The sequence below is a fragment of the Eleutherodactylus coqui genome, chromosome 4 (genome assembly GCF_035609145.1).
Source record: "Eleutherodactylus coqui strain aEleCoq1 chromosome 4, aEleCoq1.hap1, whole genome shotgun sequence".
Classification (NCBI taxonomy): domain Eukaryota; kingdom Metazoa; phylum Chordata; class Amphibia; order Anura; family Eleutherodactylidae; genus Eleutherodactylus; species Eleutherodactylus coqui.
In genome coordinates this window covers 63,462,481-63,480,359 of record NC_089840.1, presented here as the reverse complement: position 1 = coordinate 63,480,359, position 17,879 = coordinate 63,462,481, and the positions used below count along the sequence as shown (strand labels likewise).

The 17,879-nt window shown below is 43.5% G+C and overlaps 1 protein-coding gene across 1 annotated transcript in view; it reads right to left on the bottom strand.

Moving 5' to 3' along the window:
* Positions 1–17,879, bottom strand: part of BLMH (bleomycin hydrolase) — a 57,430-nt gene that overhangs the window by 16,228 nt on the left and 23,323 nt on the right. The window contains exons 7-9 of the mRNA XM_066599588.1: positions 7,345–7,500; positions 1,371–1,529; positions 321–388 (exon numbers count right to left, since the gene is read on the bottom strand). Of these exons, the coding sequence (XP_066455685.1) occupies positions 321–388; positions 1,371–1,529; positions 7,345–7,500 (383 nt within the window). The remainder of the gene's footprint in view (positions 1–320; positions 389–1,370; positions 1,530–7,344; positions 7,501–17,879) is intronic.

Genomic DNA, 17,879 nt, shown 5'->3' with positions numbered 1-17,879 from the left:
AAAGAAGACTGTCCATCAAGGGGAGGAGTTGTGGGGCACATTTTTGAAAAGCAATCGCTACAGACAGACTATGTCTACATTAGGCTATGTGCCTGGCTCAGCTGTTTTGAGGGTAAAATGGTTATCACAGGTTCCCTTTTAGCAACATGTCCATCTGGATCTTGACTGTACGGACCCCATAAAGGACACTTTTTTTTCCCTCAAAGCGCAGAAAGTGTTTGTTAAAATCTAACTACACTTTATTTCACACAAACTATTTTGTATACATCCACATGATTAATTTCACATATATATATATAATTATCTTCTATCCAACTTACACGTTCATGTCATTGATTCCTAATTTTCCTTGAAAGTGCTTTCCAACATCACATCCAAACCACACTGCCTGTTATTAAAGATAGAGAATAATAGTAACGAGACACAAAACAACACAGAAGTGTAAAACATATAGTGATGTCACTGCTGATAGCTACACAAATAGCAAAGTGGATGAAGACTGCCTAATTCAGATTACATAGGTTGTGGATTAACTGTTGAATGCGCTCACGCACTATGTAATTCTTCCACGCAAGTGTGAGCGAGACAGCGTAAGGCAATGTATTTGATTGCCTGCGAATTACCGTGTATCACATGCATGAGCATCCTACACTCGTGTGAGCCCGGCCTTACTTTGAGAGTCTGGACTTTTATGGCTGCAGCCATATCAAATATGTTTCTGTTTGTTTTTTAAATTCAGATTATTTTATTATAAATATGGGAAAAGTTTTTTTTTTTTTAACCTTTTAATTTCCTTTTATTTTTAAGTAATTAATAACATTTTTAAACTAATTTTTACATATTTTTTTGAACCTGCGAACAGCACCCCCGTGATCTAATCCCAGAGGGCCGTTTGGGTACTCCTGAACTCCTATTGGAGCATTTAAATGCCGCTGTCAAAATTAAAGGGGTTAACATCTGCGATCAGTCCGAGTGCTGATCGCTGCTGTCGGTGGATGTCGGCTGTCTCTTACAGCTGCACCTGCATTGTATGGAGCGGTATCGACCCTCGATCCTCCTTCATATAAACCCTGAACTTCCACAATGTAACTGTACGTCATGGAGCGTTAAAGGGTTAAATGTTATTATATAGATTAAAAGTTATATTTTAAGGTTGCCACTATCACCCTTTCTGTATATTTGTACCTGGTTTGAGACTATTGAGAGGGATTGTGCACCTTCTGTGCTCTGTTTTTGGCATCAACTCCACCAAGATCAGCAGAGCGTAGAGGCTTTAGTTGCTTGTTGACACGCAGCCTCCCCATTGATTTTACCCGGATACAGTGACCCACCAGTATTTAGCATTACCACGGACAATCTACTGTACCCACCTCTCCGTCCTTTATTGAGGCAGCTGCCAGTTTTTTTAAGACTTCAATAGATTGGTTATTATACAGTGTTTTCCTGCCTTCCGTCATGTTCCCAAGATACTGCACCGTATACAGTTTCCCAAAAGGGTTTTGTGGCCGAGGATCATTCACAAGGCAGATCTGCAGAAAGAAAGAAGCCCAGAGTTAAAATATTCTATAAATATTCTATATTCTATTTTTGCCAGATTCTAAAGAAACCCCCCCCCCCCCCCCCTTACACATTGACCAAAGGTGCCCAAACCCGCTGATTTTGGCAGGACCAACTGACTGTTGGATCTGTAAGAGCCGTCTTGATTTGATGATGTTGCAGGAAAGTAGGATCAGGCACGTTGAACTTCCTCTTGTTTGCCCTGGGAATAAACAGCCGCCAGAGGTGTATAGCGGTAGCTTTCTCTGTTGTCCCCATGTGTATAGGGGAGTCGAGAGAAATATCTGTGAGTCGAAAGAGTGTTTGGGCGACAGCTACTGCAGGTATATGGCAGCTTGTGATTCTCTGGGTCGTCTTTCATATTACCATTTTACATCTAGTGCTGCTTCCATCTCGGGATTCTGTCTTTTATGCATGGAAACTTGGAAGGAACCGTAGTATTTAAGGTAAGATCGCACAGAATGAATCTGCAATAACAAACTCTGCACCTAATGGTGCAAAGTTTGCCCCGGATTTGTGGCGGATGTCACTGCCCGCACTGCGAAGAGTGAAATCCATGCTTATATCCACAGCAAAGAATTGACATGCTGTGGATTTAAAGTCGTCAACATATGGCAATTGTACATGGGGTTTATAAGCCCCATGTAGCTGAGGTTTGTTAGATGCCATCCAAATCGATTGTGCTGTAAATGCTGATATATTGCATGACCGACTTCCTAGTAGAATTCAATAGGTTTGAGTTCAAAATGGCCACCGAAAAAGTCTCCACCACCAAAATACAGCCTTCCTCTCAATTAATATTTTCACACATCAGAAGTCAATTTTCTCTTCACTACGAGTACAACGAGTGCAGCCAGACTTTTGCTTTAAACATATATACATACTCAGGATGGGTGGGCATAAAGGTGCATAAAGGCTCCAGGAGACTTGCAGTTTCTTGTCAATTTGGCTTCGACCAGCATTTATTCCATACACAGCACAGCAAACTTGTGGTACATACAACAGTCCAGGGTTCACAACCCACAGGGACTCTGTCACTATACCCTACCTGGGGCATCTAGAGAGCATCCTTCTCTGTCAAGACTGGTAACAGGCCCAAACCGGTCCACACGGACCTGAGGCTCAAAATGCCTGGTGGCTGCTCCTACAGCCTCTCACTCTGGCTTGCAGCCAGCTTGCACCCTGAGTGTGTGGCAGGAACTAATCCTTTTATCTCCCTTCCTGCCACACCCACAGGTGTTCTCGCTCATTTCCGATCCCAGAATGCCTATCCACTGCCCCCTACAAGCTATTCTGTGTACTACCCTTCTACTATATATATATATATATATATATATATATATACACATACATACACTATATTAACAAAAGTATTTGGACGCTGCAGAAAATCAGCAAATATGCAAATACTGAGTTTGCAGAACGGTATGCTGGGAAGGGCATGGGTAAAAGAAAAAGCTGCTCCTTTTGTAATAGCTATTCATTCTTCCGATCGAGCACTTGTGGATGAACTGAAGCGACGGGTACGACACCGCCACCCATGCCCATCTTCACAACAATCTCTTCTCACAGCCTTACATGAAGAATGGTGAGCTGTTCCTGCTCAGACTTACAGAGAACTTGTGAAAAGTACGCCTCGACATGTTGCCGCTGTAATACAAGCAAAAGGAGGGCCTATTGGCAGCGTATTGACCGAGTTACTAAATAAAATAATAAAGCACTTTTTCTGCAAAACATGCAGTGTCCAATTACTTGTGTCTATATAGTGTATAAACACACACACTCTGATTGTAGAAGGAGTAGTCATTTTCCTGCAAAACTAGGCACCCAGTTAGATCTCAGGCAGATATGCAAATGATTACAGTTGTGGTGTGATTAGGTGAATAATCTTGCCACCTGAGGCTCTAAAAGCAGTTTGACCCTTAGCCTATAAAAAGTCTCTCAGAGGCTCCTTGTGTGTAGTGGACCTCTTTTTTTCCGCTTGTGTAGAACTTGTGGACCACTAGATGCCTCTATAACGCAATCAAAGAGATTTTGGCTAGTTAACACAGTTTCAGAGGGGCATATTACTGGAATGCGAGAAGCTAATGGTCGTATCAACAAATGTGGACCAATATGCCGAAAGATACCATACATGCCATACCTCCATGTCTGACCGAATCACATCTTGTATCCAAGCTAGAAGTGGCCCAAGAGGGTACTAGAGCCTCCATGCCCGCCCGTATCACATCTTGTATCCAAGCTAGAGGCAGTACAACAGGGTACTAGAGCCTCCATGCCTGTACGTATCACATCTTGTATCCAAGCTAGAGGCAGTACAACAGAATACCAGAACCTCCATGCCCAACCATATCACATCTTGTATCCAAGCTAGAAGTGGCCCAAGAGGGTACTAGAGCCTCCATGCCTGCCCATATCACATCTTGTATCCAAGCTAGAGGCGGTACAACAGGGTACTAGAGCCTCCCTTGTGTTTTTCACAACAAATTATCCTTTTGCTTTTATATTGTAATAACTTACTTACCATATATACTCGAGTATTAGCCGACCCAAGTATAAGCCGAGTCAGTAAGTTTTACCACAAAAAACTGGTAAAACTTATTGACTCGAGTATAAGCCTAGCTATACTCGAGTATATACTAGGTAAAGAAAAAAATGCAATAATTACGTCCCAGCCGATGTCTGTGTCCCCGGCGCGATGGTCTCACCGCTGTGTAAGTAAGCGCTGTGATTGGATCGAGTACCAGCCAATCACAGCATTTCAGTGATGTCTTCCACTTAATGGCTGTGAATGATCGAGCGCCAGCTGTGATTGGCTGGCGCTCGATCCAATCACAGTGCTTACCTGCACAATGCTGACGGTGGGGCAATTGAAAGCTGAGCAGGGAGATGACAGCGGGGAGAATTCTCAAGCAGATTCCTGCACTGTTGAGGAGACCATCACTCGAGTATAAGCCGAGGGGGCTAATTTAGCATTAAAAAATGTGCTGAAAAACTAGGCTTATACTCGAGTATATACAGTATATCAACGTTACAATCACACAGAAAAAAGCTTCATTCGATTCCGACAACTCCTTCTAGGTGAGGGATTTTGTTTAATAATGAGTTTGTTTAATAGGCACACTGTATTTTATATTATATACATATAATTTGCACAGACAATGTGGGGACTTGTCACAGTAAATATACACTAAGTCTTTGTTCTAAATCACTTAAAAACCATTTTCTTGTTGCCGTCTATTATTTAGCATATCACGGTATGTTCCAGACAAGTACATTCTAAACGAAACGTGTCTCACATATTTTGAGACAAACCAGTGTCCCAATCTACGGGCCTGAGTGATGGCTCTGAGAGATATGCTGGAGAACAAACAACATAATGGGAAGAGGATGGGCGGCAGGGCTGCTTTCATAACCTCAGAGTCAGGAAAAACTGATAAAAACAAAGTGAGTGCTGAAAGCGGTGAAGCAGGATGCAGTTTTCTTTAATTTGTTCCAGCACGTGTTTTTTTTTTTAGGACAGAATATCAAATATCAGCTTTTAGAAACACATCCAAAAATAATAGCAACATGAAATGTAGAGAAGCCGCCGTAGTACAATCACTTACAATGCTGATTAACTCCAGCTACTTAGTATGCGACTTCTTTCTATTATACGGTGTAGCACTATACACATATGTATCAGCTTTCAACATTTGGATACTGCAATTCTTCCACATTCTTTATTGGATTAAGGGTAGATCCCGACCTGGCCACTCCATGAAAGAGGCTGAACTGTAACATGAGAGACAGTTGTGGTGCTGTTTTAAGGGAAAAAAACTAATTCCTTTCTCCAGTCCTTCACAATATTCTTTATAAGATTAAGATTGACTTTATAGGCCCATTTACACGCAAAGATAATCTTTCAAATGACTGAAAGATTATGCGATCTATTTGCATAAAATGTTAATGGCCATTAACACTTTATCATCTTCATTTGCAAGGGAAAGGGCCTTCAGGAGCTGTTTGCAGAGCACAGTGTGTGATTAATTACATGCCCAGCACACAGCTGCATTGTTCTGCTCATGGCTTCGGCAGATTACAATGTTATTTCCCGTGGTTGCTTTTCCTCTCAGTAGATGAACAATGGATTTTAAGTTCACCTTAAAAGCATCGTTCAAACAAGAAGTGCACGATGCCCGCGTTTACATGTAATGATTATCGCTCATTTTCGGTTGTTTCAATTAATTTTCAGCGATAATCATTACATGTAAATGGGCCTTATGACTAGATTTCTAGTAGTGTTGAAAATCAAATCACCTGTCAATACTCAGATTTCTTGCAGACTGCAGTCTCCCTGTGTTTTGCTGCATACATTTCACCTTCTACCTCAGCATGCTCTTCAGAAAGAACCCGCTGCAGAGAATCATCAACATACCAGTTCTATGTCCACTCTCTCCCCATCTCAGGCACAAAAGCTTGGCTGCTATTGCTAAAGCACATATACACTCATTGTAAAAAAAAATTAAATATCCCTCCCTTAGAAGGAGTTAACGGAATCAAATGAATCTTTTTCTGTGTGATTGTAACGTTGATATAGGTAAGATTATAATATCAGAACAAAAGAATTATTTGTTGCGGAAAACTAAATAGCGAAAGGGAGGCTCTAGTACCCTGTTGTACCGCCTCTAGCTTAGATACAAGATGTGATAGGGCGGGCATGGAGGCTCTAGTACCCTGTTGTACCACCTCTAGCTTAGATGTAAGATGTGATACAGATGGGCATGGAGGCTCTAGTACCCTGTTGTACCACCTCTAGCTTAGATGTAAGATGTGATACAGATGGGCATGGAGGCTCTAGTACCCTGTTGTACCGCCTCTAGCTTGGATACAAGATGTGATATGGGCAGGCATGGAGGCTCTAGTACCCTGCTGTATTGCCTCTAGCTTGGATACAAGATGTGATACAGGCAGGCATGGAGGCTCGAGTACCCTGTTGTACCACCTCTAGCTTGGATACAAGATGTGATATGGGTAGGCATGGTAGCTCTACTACCCAGTTGTACCGCCTCCAACTTGGATACAAGATGTGATATGGGCAGGCATGGAGACTCTAGTACCCTGTTGTACCTCCCCTATCTTGGATACAAGATGTGATACAGGGGGTATGGAGGCTCTAGTACCCTGTTGTACCGCCTCTAGCTTGGATACAAGATGTGATATGGGCAGACATGGAGGCTTTAGTACCCTGTTGTACCGCCTCTAGCCTGGATACAAGATGTGATATGGACAGGCATGGAGGCTCTATTACACTCATGGGCCGCCTCTAGCTTGGATGTAAAATGTGATACAGGTGGGCATGTAGGATCTAGTACCCTGTTGTACCGCCTCTAGCTTAGATAGAAGATGGAATATCGATGGGCATGGAAGCTCTAGTACCCTGTTGGGCCACCTCTAACTTGGGTACAAGAAGTGATATGGGCGGGTAAGGAGGCTCTAGTACCCTGTTGTACCGTTTCCTGCTTGGATAAGAGATATGATACAGGGGGGCATGAAGGCATACAGGTTCCATATGGTATCCTGCGGCATATTGGTCCACATTAGCTGTAATTGAGCCTCTAGATTGTGCAAATTCGTAGTCTGTTGAAGTTAGCACCCCAGATGGTCCCACACAACTCAATCAACCCACAACTCTAATCATATCTGCCTGAGATGTAACTGCATGCCGGGTTTTGCAGTAAAACAAAAACTACTTCCAGGTGTTTCATTTTTTTACGTGTATAACAGTACATTTCCACAGTCGCTCACCTTATCTTCTACATTATAAATTGGTTTAACATGTTCCTTATAAAATTCCTGGGGTGTCAGAGGTCCGATCTTGTGATAAGTCTTCTCCTTGTCCCTGAATTCCCAGGTGAAGGTTTCCGGTGGACTCCCTACACATATGCTAACCACCCGGTAAACCTGAAAAAGAAAGAAGGAATCAAAATCCAGCATATATACAGTATGTCAGTCAGTAAATGGGATTACCTATGATTGTAGAAGACAACATACATCCACGTTATACTGTACATTGACTTCTCAGCTCTATTATATACATGAGGTTTGTACTAACGCTTTGATCAAAGTGTAAAAGCTCACTAGCCACTTACGAATATGTGGGATGTGCGGTTCATGTCTTTTTTTCCTACTTTGGCACATTTGTATTCTGTCCTCTCTTTTCTGTCTTGCATTTTCATCAACTTTCCAACCCAGTTGGCCCAGGTGTCTTTGCAAGCAACGCTTAGGCCAACTTCACACAAGCATAAGCGCAATTGTGCGTGCCTTATTGCAATATTTTAGCGCTGTGAACAAGGATTTTTTGGTACATGTAGTGCATTCTACTGCACCTTTTGTGCCCGCAGGGCAAACAAACGCACCGACTGATCTGGTTAATTGTGTTCTTTTTCCAGCGCAATTACACAGTGTTTCCCGCATCTTCTATTGCGCGCACATTTGCGCACCCTCCAATTGACTTCTATGGGGACCCTTTTGTGCGCAAATATGCAGAAAGAGCATGTTCTATCTGTTTTTGCACGGCTGAAATACACACGCAAAATACGCGAAAGTGAACAAACTCATTGAGATCAATGGGTTCTATTCACTGCGTGTAGCACATGCGAATACGTCTGTGTGAAGCTGGCGATAAGGGTGCCTTCATAATGGCAGAATTAGCCCGCAAAACGCACAGCAACATGCAGTAAATTCCGCTTTTGAGGCTTGTTCACATGGTGCGGCTGGTGCTGTTGTGGTGCAGTGTCTGTGGGGTGCTGTGGCTCAGAACCGGGGAGCTCAGCCTGGCAGCACTGTTGGTGTTGGGCAATTGAGTCACACTCCTTATGGGCGTAAAATTATGGTGTCAGTGGTTGCTATGTAGTAGTGTAAGTGGCCACTATAAATAGGTTGGCATGGTAAGGGGCCACTATAAATCGGTCGCCATGAAACCTCTATTGGATTGTACAATTTAACCAAAATGTAATAAAGACTGGGCTGTCGGTAGCCTCGCACCATGTGCTAGGTGTAAGCGATGCGAGGTCTTCCATTGAAAACAATGGGAGAAACTCCACGATCCTGTCAGCCACGGCAGAGGATTGCTTCTTTCCCGTTCTGACATGAAAACACCTTGCATCCATGGAGAATTCACATGGCGGTGAGCGCGATATGGTGCCATGATTCACAGCCCCATATCGCATTCGCCAGTGTGAAGTTAGCCTTACACGTAGATTTTGATGCGGAACTACCAGCAGACTTAAACCATTTTCAATTCCGCATCAATATGCCCAAGGAGCATTTTCTGTGTGCTCCAGTGCGTCTTGGAACTAAGTTCCACCCATGTGAAAGATCTCTTAGGGTATGTTGCCTTAAAAAAAAAAAGCGTCAAAATCCGTATCTTTGACAAGTCACTTCTTTAGTTTCTGCGTTGGAATTCCGCATATGGAACCATTGACAGGGCAAATTCCGCATTCAGATCCGCAAAAACCACATAAAAAAGATGGGAATTTTGCCCGTTTTTTTTTTAGGCTGAATTCATGAGGAAGATTCTACGGTGAATTTCGCTGTGTGAACATACCCTCAAGGGTTTTATACGTGGATTCTGACTAAGAACCAGCTGAGCTATAGATTTCCGTCTTGGCTACGCAAATATTTGGCAGCAGATCCAACGCAATAATTTAGCCCTTTTCAATGCTTAAATCCGCATGCGGAATTCCTGATGTGGATTCCGCACTGAAAAGGCGTAAAAAAGTGACACATCACATCTTTTTTTCTCCCCGGACATGGATTTGAAATCCATGTACGAAAAAAAAAGAACTGTGCCGTATAGACGATGGCATGAATTCCCATTGATTGTAATGGGATGCAGAATTGTCACAAAATTCAGTGTGTAATCTGCGCAAATTCCACTGCACAAATCCGCTGTGTGACCATATTCTTACAGTTTAGGATAAACCATGATGCTTATTTATCCGCTGTATGAAAGCAGGTCACAGCCGATGTAGCCTTTTCCTTCATTGATACTTTATTATAATGTTACATAAAAAGTAATATACTCTAATATGAATACCAATCTCTTATACCTATAGTAGACATTGCGCAATTCACACATGGCGACGCTGGCAATATTATGTGCTCTAAATTACATAGTGCCATCATATTCTGCAGCACTCTATAGAGATTGCCATATTTCACATCTACCCTGTCCCCATGGGTGCTTGTAATCTAAAAACCAAATTATCATTATGTTTTTGTCATGTAGGAGGAAACCCATGCAAATACAGGGAGAACATACAAACTCCATGCTGATGTTACTCTTTGTCAGACTTGACTCCAAGACCCCAACATTGCAAGGCAATAGTGCCAACCATTGATCCAACATACTGCTATAGAGGATGAGGTTAACCCTTTCCAATCCAACGGAAAGGGCGCTATACAACGGCGCTATATGCTGGCTAAAGCCAGTATTGCATGAGGTGACACGTTGGATAGGCTCCGACAGCAGAGAGGCTGGCAATATACAGTAAGAGAACCCCGACGGACGTCTTCCAACATCGGAGCTGTACAGCCTTAAATCATAATGTCTTCAGACGTCAGACAGTGGATTGGAAAGGATTAATGGTGGCAACTGTAGATCTCCGATCACTTAACAGTGGTGAATTCCTAGGTCTACATATCCATGCACTATAGAACACACTATAGAATAGGTCTTGTGCTCTAACTGAGGCAAACCGAGCCATGATTGATGGGGATCCAATCTATGTTGGGATTGGCATGGGTCCCAGCCATCAGACTCCACCAAAACTAATATGACGTACGAAGGCTTGTTTCATACTTTTCTTTAGGCCATAAACAGATTAATTAGTTTTAGCAACGGTCACACATTCATTCTTTTCTTGTGAGAACTGGTGCCCGAACCCATGAAATATAAGTGTTCTCTTCCCCTGGACTCCTGGTTACATACACAAAGTGTTTTTAATCAAGTCCCATGCGGATTAGTAACTCCGAGCTCTACACATGATGTAATGATCTGTTCACCCTAGATTTGGGTATGAATGCTCCTAGTTGGCATACACGAGCCCGAAAGAGGAAATTGCATTAACCTTTCTGTAAACAGACAGAGCATAGCATATATATCCAGATATGAAAGAATGCCTGGGCTGTATTGAAGTGCCATAAAACAGGATGCTGGAGGACTGAGATTACAGCACATGAATATTGTGTTAGCAAGGGCATATGACTTGTTATGACATGATGGAAGGGCAGCAAAAGGGTGTTATAAACTCCATTGCGTCTATGGTAGCAACGAGCAATCAGCACTTTGCCAACTGCAAAAAGATATGGGGCGTAGAACGTGTATGTAAACACAGAAAGTAAAAAGGAAATGCCCAATCGTTATACAATCCATGTGCCTACTGGCGGAAGACATGAAATATTATCTATATGGATCAAACAAAGGTTCAGCGGCTGGTCTTTCTGCCATGAATGGTCCGAGGCCAATTTTTGCCTATTGTAGAACACGAATAGCAGGGTAAATTTAGTATACAATAAAACATATCCGGTGGAAAGATACTAGGTAGGATAAGAAAGTAATACTAGATATCACAATCCAACGCATTGTGACAAATATTGTTCTATTAGTTTTACCATCCATGTCCCCCATAATGTAATATAAGACTTATAGGGGACATGAACATGGTCTTTTTTTTTATTTTTATACTTTTCCACTGTAGCGGGGCATCCATATAAACCCAAGTTACAGGAAAAAATATTCCCTGTAGTAACAATAGTCACTAACAGAGCTGACCAGGGTCTGCTATGACCCTACAGCTCTTCTGTGACAGAGGGCACATGGTGGTCACATGGTGGCATAGTGTAAAAAATACTTCCAATTTCTAGTACATAACGCTCATTGAGTACTATGTAGCCAGGAAAGGAGAAGGCAGAAGCAGTTAAAAACCTCTTCTCCTCCGGGTCCTCAGCTGTGTCGGACAGCTGAGTACTCGATCTGCTTCTGCTTGATTGCAGAGAGGCTTTTATCCTGTGATATACTCCTGCTATTGGTCAGGATTAGAGATGAGCGAACGTACTCGTTTCGAGTACTTACGCGCCCGAGTACCGCCATTTTCGAGTACTTCAGTACTCGGGTGAAAAGATTCGGGGGGCGCCGGGGGGCGGGGAGAGGCGTGGCGGTGCGGGGGGTAGCAGCGGGGAACAGGGGGGAGCCCTCTCTCTCTCCCTCTCCCCCCCACTCCCCACTGCTACCCCCCGTGCCGCCCCCCGAATTTTTTCGCCCGAGTACGGAAGTACTCGGAAATCACGGTATTCGGGTGAAAAAGGGGCGTGGCCGAGCACGTTCGCTCATCTCTAGTCAGGATTAAAGCCCAGGACCAAGTGCCATATATTTACTGCATCGTTACTCTAAGACACTACACACTGCTTCGAATGGCTACTGTTGGCCAATCACAAGTGCATGAAGTGCCTGAGACTACAGATGCATAGGAAAGTCACAGCAGCAGAGCTGCCATCTTGGAAGATGGAAGAAGGATCATGGGATTGGGCAGATATGTGGGACAACAGCACAAAGGAAGAGTGCCAGGTAATATTACTCTTGTCCCAATCCAATCCTGAGAAAGGAGGATTGCCTTAACCCTTTCCAATCCACTGTCTGACGTCTGAAGACATTATGATTTAAGGCTGTACCGCTCCGATGTTGGAAGACGTCCGTTGAAGTTCTCTTACTGTATATTGCTAACATTTCTGCTGACGGAACCTAACCTCATGCAGTACTGGCTTTAGCCAGCATATAGCGCCGTTGTATAACGGCAGAAAAAGAGTAAGCCCCCTAGGAAAACCAGGATACAAATTGGATTGGAAAGGGTTAAAGGGAGAGTGGGCCTTTAATAATGTGGTTTGCAATATTACATAATGTGTTGCTTTACTACATGTATCTTCTTACTTGCCTGGCAACTTGTACATGCCTTTCTTAGTACATCTTCTAGGTAATAAACCCAGGGTGAAAAAAAAACAACTTATAAACTGCACTGCCAGAAAAAGGTTGATTACAAGTAGCTGGGAAAACAACTCCCATTACCAATTATTAAAAAGATCGATAAATACTGGTCTGAAAATTCTTGCCAAAAATGCAAACTGTGACATCAACTTTCTTAGAAGCAGAGCAATGACCTACAAGCCAGAGGAAGAACAAAGGATGTTTCTGAAGTCTTTGATATCAATGACACTGCCTGTGATGGGGACAGCTCTCCCGCATATCTCTACAAATGTCCTGCTGGAGGGAATATCAACTTTAATAGACTTTAAAGGGCTTGTCTAAGATTAGCTTTTTCATTTTCAAATCATTAGCGAATCCTATGCTGTACAATTTTGTAATTCATCCCTCCCCTCTTACTATTTTCTTACCAATGCCAAGACTAAGAATTTCGCCACTTGACCCTAAAAGCCTACTTGAACTCCTCTTTTTGATCATGTGAAATGTCACAATGAACGCTGTTTACATGGCACTGACATGGCCCGGGCATATTGCTTTTCCAACAGCGCAGGCACAAGAACTGCGCAGTCAGATGACACAATACTAGCAGCTTCAAAAACATGACATTCTCCAAGTATGTCCTTTAGGAAAGCACCCGCGTAGTGCAAGTGTGATCAAAAAGCTGCACTTGTAGGAGAAAGATAGGGCAGAAGAGATTACTGGGTGTTGTGCAAAACAGCTAGCGGGTGTAGTGGACAGATGCCAAGAAATGCTGACTACTGACCGGCTCCTAACCAGGCAGTGCCAGTTTAGAACAAAGGACGAACAGTAGAAGAATGAGAAATGGAAAGAAGACACAAAATGTAGGAATATCTTGAGATATCTTTATTCTTGATCATTCCTTTAACCACCTAATTGTTTTGCCCAAATGGCGCTTGAACAGCACAATAATCTTGGCTTTCAAACTGAGCGAATACTACAGCAGTAGCCCCGTTGTAGCTTGAGATAGAGCAGGTTGAAGTGGGAGCTGCATGAACTAAGTTCAGTTCAGCAGCGCAAAGGGAAGTCAAGCAGAGAGAGAAGGACGATCTGCCTTCTCTTGCCTGTGTTTATAAGGCTTCAGATCACCCCAGGAGAGAGGGTAACATGAGCTTTGGACCATGTTATCACCCACTCATCAATCAGAGAATAAACTTGAACTCTAATTGTCACACATATGGGTCTTTTTTTACAGAAGAGGAGTGATTAGTTGGGCATTTTCTCATCCAATCAATGTTTTGAGAGTAATTAGGCTTTTTATTGCCTTTACAACCTAGTTGTTTAACTCATCAAATGCTGTGGACGACAGAAAAAAAAAACTAAACTTTTTATTTGTTATAAAATGTTTTAGTAGTTACCAAATAAAAAATGACACATAATTTTTTTTATCTCTGTATCCCTAAAAACATGTACTATAAAATTAATTGTAAACATCCTAATGTAAAAATCGCCAGAATAGCTGTTTTTATATAATATTGCCTTCCAAAACAGGAATGAAAAGTAATTGTACCCCAAATTCATACCAATAAAAACGAAGAGTCAGCTCTAGAGATGAGCGAGCGTACTCGCTAAGGCAAACTACTCGGGCGAGTAGTGCCTTATGCGAGTACCTGCCCGCTCGTCTCTAAAGATTCGGGTGCCGGCAGAAGAGAGCGGTGAGTTGCGGAAGTGAGCAGGGGGGAGCGGGGGGGGGGGGGGGGGGGGAGAGAGTGAGATCTCCCCCCTGTTCCCCCCCCCCCGCTCTCCCCGCCCTGAATCTTTTGAGATGAGCGGGCAGGTACTCGCATAAGGCACTATTATCTCGAGTAGTTTGCCTTAGGCCTCGGTCACACGGGCGATTTTCCGTGCGATCTGCTGATGCACATGCGATGTGCGATTTTATAAAACCATTGCTTTGCAATGGTATCGGACACATGAGCGCTTTTTATGCGCTCGTCCGATAAATTATAGAACAGAAATCGCAGATCGCACCTATCTGCGATTCCTATTCTCTTCTCTATATGCGCTCAATGGGGCCGGCGGCAGCAGCGCCGACCCCATTGAGAACATATACTAGGCAAATGATTCTCCTCTGCCACAGCTGTAACAGCTGTGGCAGAGAAGAACGATGTTTGCCCATTGAATTCAATGGAGCCGGCAATACAGCCGGCTCAATTGAAAGCAATGGGCTGCGGGTGATCTCACGATGAATTTTCGGGAAGGGCTTAAAAATATAAGCCGTTCCCTGAAATTCATCCAGAAATGTGTAAAAAGTAAAAAAAAAATATACTCACCTTGTCCCGGCAGACGGAGTTCAGCCATGGCCGGCCGGCAGTTCTCCTGAACTGCTATGAGTAGTATTCAGCAGCCGGGGATTTAAAATCCCCGCCTGCTGAATGGGCTGCCTCTGATTGGTCACAACCCTCACCAATCAGAGGCAGCTCTCACTCACCCATTCATGAATTCATGAATGGGTGAGTGAGTGCTGCCTCTGATTGGCTCAGCGCAGGGACCAATCAGGGGCAGCTCTCAGCTGAATGACAGCCGGCCGGCCACGGCTGAACTCCGTCTGCTGGGACAAGGTGAGTATATATTTTTTTTTACTTTTTACACATTTCTGGATGAATTTCAGGGAAGGGCTTATATTTTTAAGCCCTTCCCGAAAATTCATTGTGAGATCGCCCGCAGCCCATTGCTTTCAATGGAGCCGGCTGTATTGCCGGCTCCATTGAATTCAATGCGCTGGACATCGCTGCACTGCTCCGTCCCGTTTCTAATGAAACGCGGCTAGGAGCAGATTTTTTGGGCGATTTTTCAGCCCCGGTCACGCGATTTGCGGATGCGCATCCATCATGCGATCCGCAAATCGCGGGAAAAAACGTCCGTGTGACCGAGGCCTTAGCGAGTATGCTTGCTCATCTCTAGTCAGCTCGCAGAAAAAAAGTTCTCATATAGCTACACAAATGGAACAGTAAGAACGCTAAAGATCTTGGAATGTGGCAACAAAAAAAGAAGTCCTAATTATAAAAATAAGTCTTTATTGTGCAAAAGCTGTATTAAAACATAGTATAAACTATATCAATTTGGTATCATCTTAATTGTAACAACCCACAAAATAAAAGTTATTTAAGATATGATATGTACCCCAAAATGGATCCTGCAAAACCTTCAAGTGCTCTCACAAAATACAAGGTTTCACACAGTTACATGAGCTGAAGAGAAAAAGTTATGACTGCTTGAACACAGAGGGGGAAAAATGTTATTGGTCCTAAAAACTAAAAGTAGTTATATCAACATGGGGTTAAAATGCATTAAGTGCAGCTGAGTTATGTGACAACTTTTTTATTTGCAGACACAAATTAAAAATCTACAATAAAAAAATGACATTTTCGGGAGGGTTTTTACATTTTTAAGGTGTCATCTGTATTATTAGGGCATATGAATGTCATAGAGTAGGGTCCTCCATTTGAGTCCCCCTCTATGTCCCAGACCAGAGGACCACTCATGCGAATGGCCATCCTGTAATACTACATTTCCCTTACAGTGGCAGCTGTAGGGGAAATGTTAGGCTGGCCGCAGCCTTCTCCGGCACAATCAACTGTTTGCTGGGGTAGAGGGTTGGATGCCAAGGGCAGAAGTGATCACCCAGAGCCTCACATTTTCAAAGGGGTTGTACATCTTGGCACAACCCCTTTAACCCCTTAGTGACAAAGTCTGTTTGCGCCTTAATGACAAGGCCACATTTTGGAAATCTGACATGTGTCACTTTAACATAGAATAACTCCGTAAAGGTTTTGCATATCCAAGTAGGGGTGGCTTCACACGCGCGCACAAAAACACGCTTCTATTAGAAACAATGCATTTCCTATGGTGTGTTCACATGTCCGTGTTTTACAGGTGCGCGCTTGTAAAGATAGTACATGCGTGCACCATAGGGAATTCACGCATTGTCATCAATGGAGCCGCGGCTGCTGCGGGCGGCTCCATTAAAGACAATGGTCTGCCGGCACCCCTGAATTGTTTTTTTAGGGAAGAGCTTTACATATAAGCTCTTCCCTGAAAAACAAGAATATTAGTGAAAAAAAAATTATTACTTTTTTTAAAATACTTACCTGTCCGCCGCTGCCGTGTCTCCGCTGGGATGAAGAACACATCTGTCGCATGTCCTGTGTTCAGAAACATACCCATTGTAGCCCCAATCTGCTTACAGGACACATAGCTAGGCTTGTAATGGAGGGAACACCCGTTGGATTTCAGGGCACAACTGAATAAATTCCAGGCAGAAAAAAAAATGACTTCCTAAAAATCCCCCCCCCCCCTCTTTGGCATTCCCTAAATCTTAGATAAAAGTAATAATGTAAACTGTGTGGTATGTCTGAAAACGGGTAATTATGGAGGCCTGGTTTGGATGGGCACACAGGGCAATAAAACTGAGTATCCCGGCCTCTACCCATGCTTTTTTGGGGGGGTATTTCTTGACCTCAGTGTCAAGGATGGGGTGTAAAAAGTGGCGCTCTGCGAGGCTTACTAAGCTTTCTGAGGGGCGGCGGTCTCTAACAGAAGGCGTTCAATAAGCTGCTCTTGGAACTGCACGAAGGCGGGCGTTCCCGGGGCTTTTTGTAGATTATGTAAATTACGTTTTACAGGTAGCGATTTAAATAACGCCGGGCTCACACGGCCATATGTGGAATCCGCTTGCGGAGGCCCACAGTGGATACCGGCTGTGAGGCCGTCTGTGGCGCTGCGTATGGCCGCATAATGTACTATGCATAACTGTGTACTCACACAGGCGATCATGCGCAGTACACCTTTTTTTTAGTCTGTATTTCCGGCGCCATCGCTTAGCACTGATGTGGGTACCAGCAGCCCGTACACAATGAAGTTGTGTATGGGCAGAGGGTATATCCGCGACCATAGAGAGTTCTGTTTCTGCATTCTGTTTTCTGCGAGTGGATTACGAATTGTGTAATCCAATGCATTTGATTGATCCGCGTATTACCACGAATCAAACGCATGCAGAATCCACAATTTCTATCCGGTCGTGTGAGACCGGCCTAAGGTAGATTGCTACCTTTTAATCACGTGAACGGGGACCACTCAACGAGGCCGCTGGTCACTGCGACATTTTCCTGACATCGTGGAGGACAGAGGTGAGTAGATTCAGCTCCCCTTATGGATCCGATCCTTGAGGGGAGTTGAAACTTTAACTTTTATTTAATTTTTTAGAACTTTGTTTAACCTTGCACAAGGTCGATATTATCACTATTAGGCGCACCGCAGGGAGACCGGACCTGGCAAAGAAAGA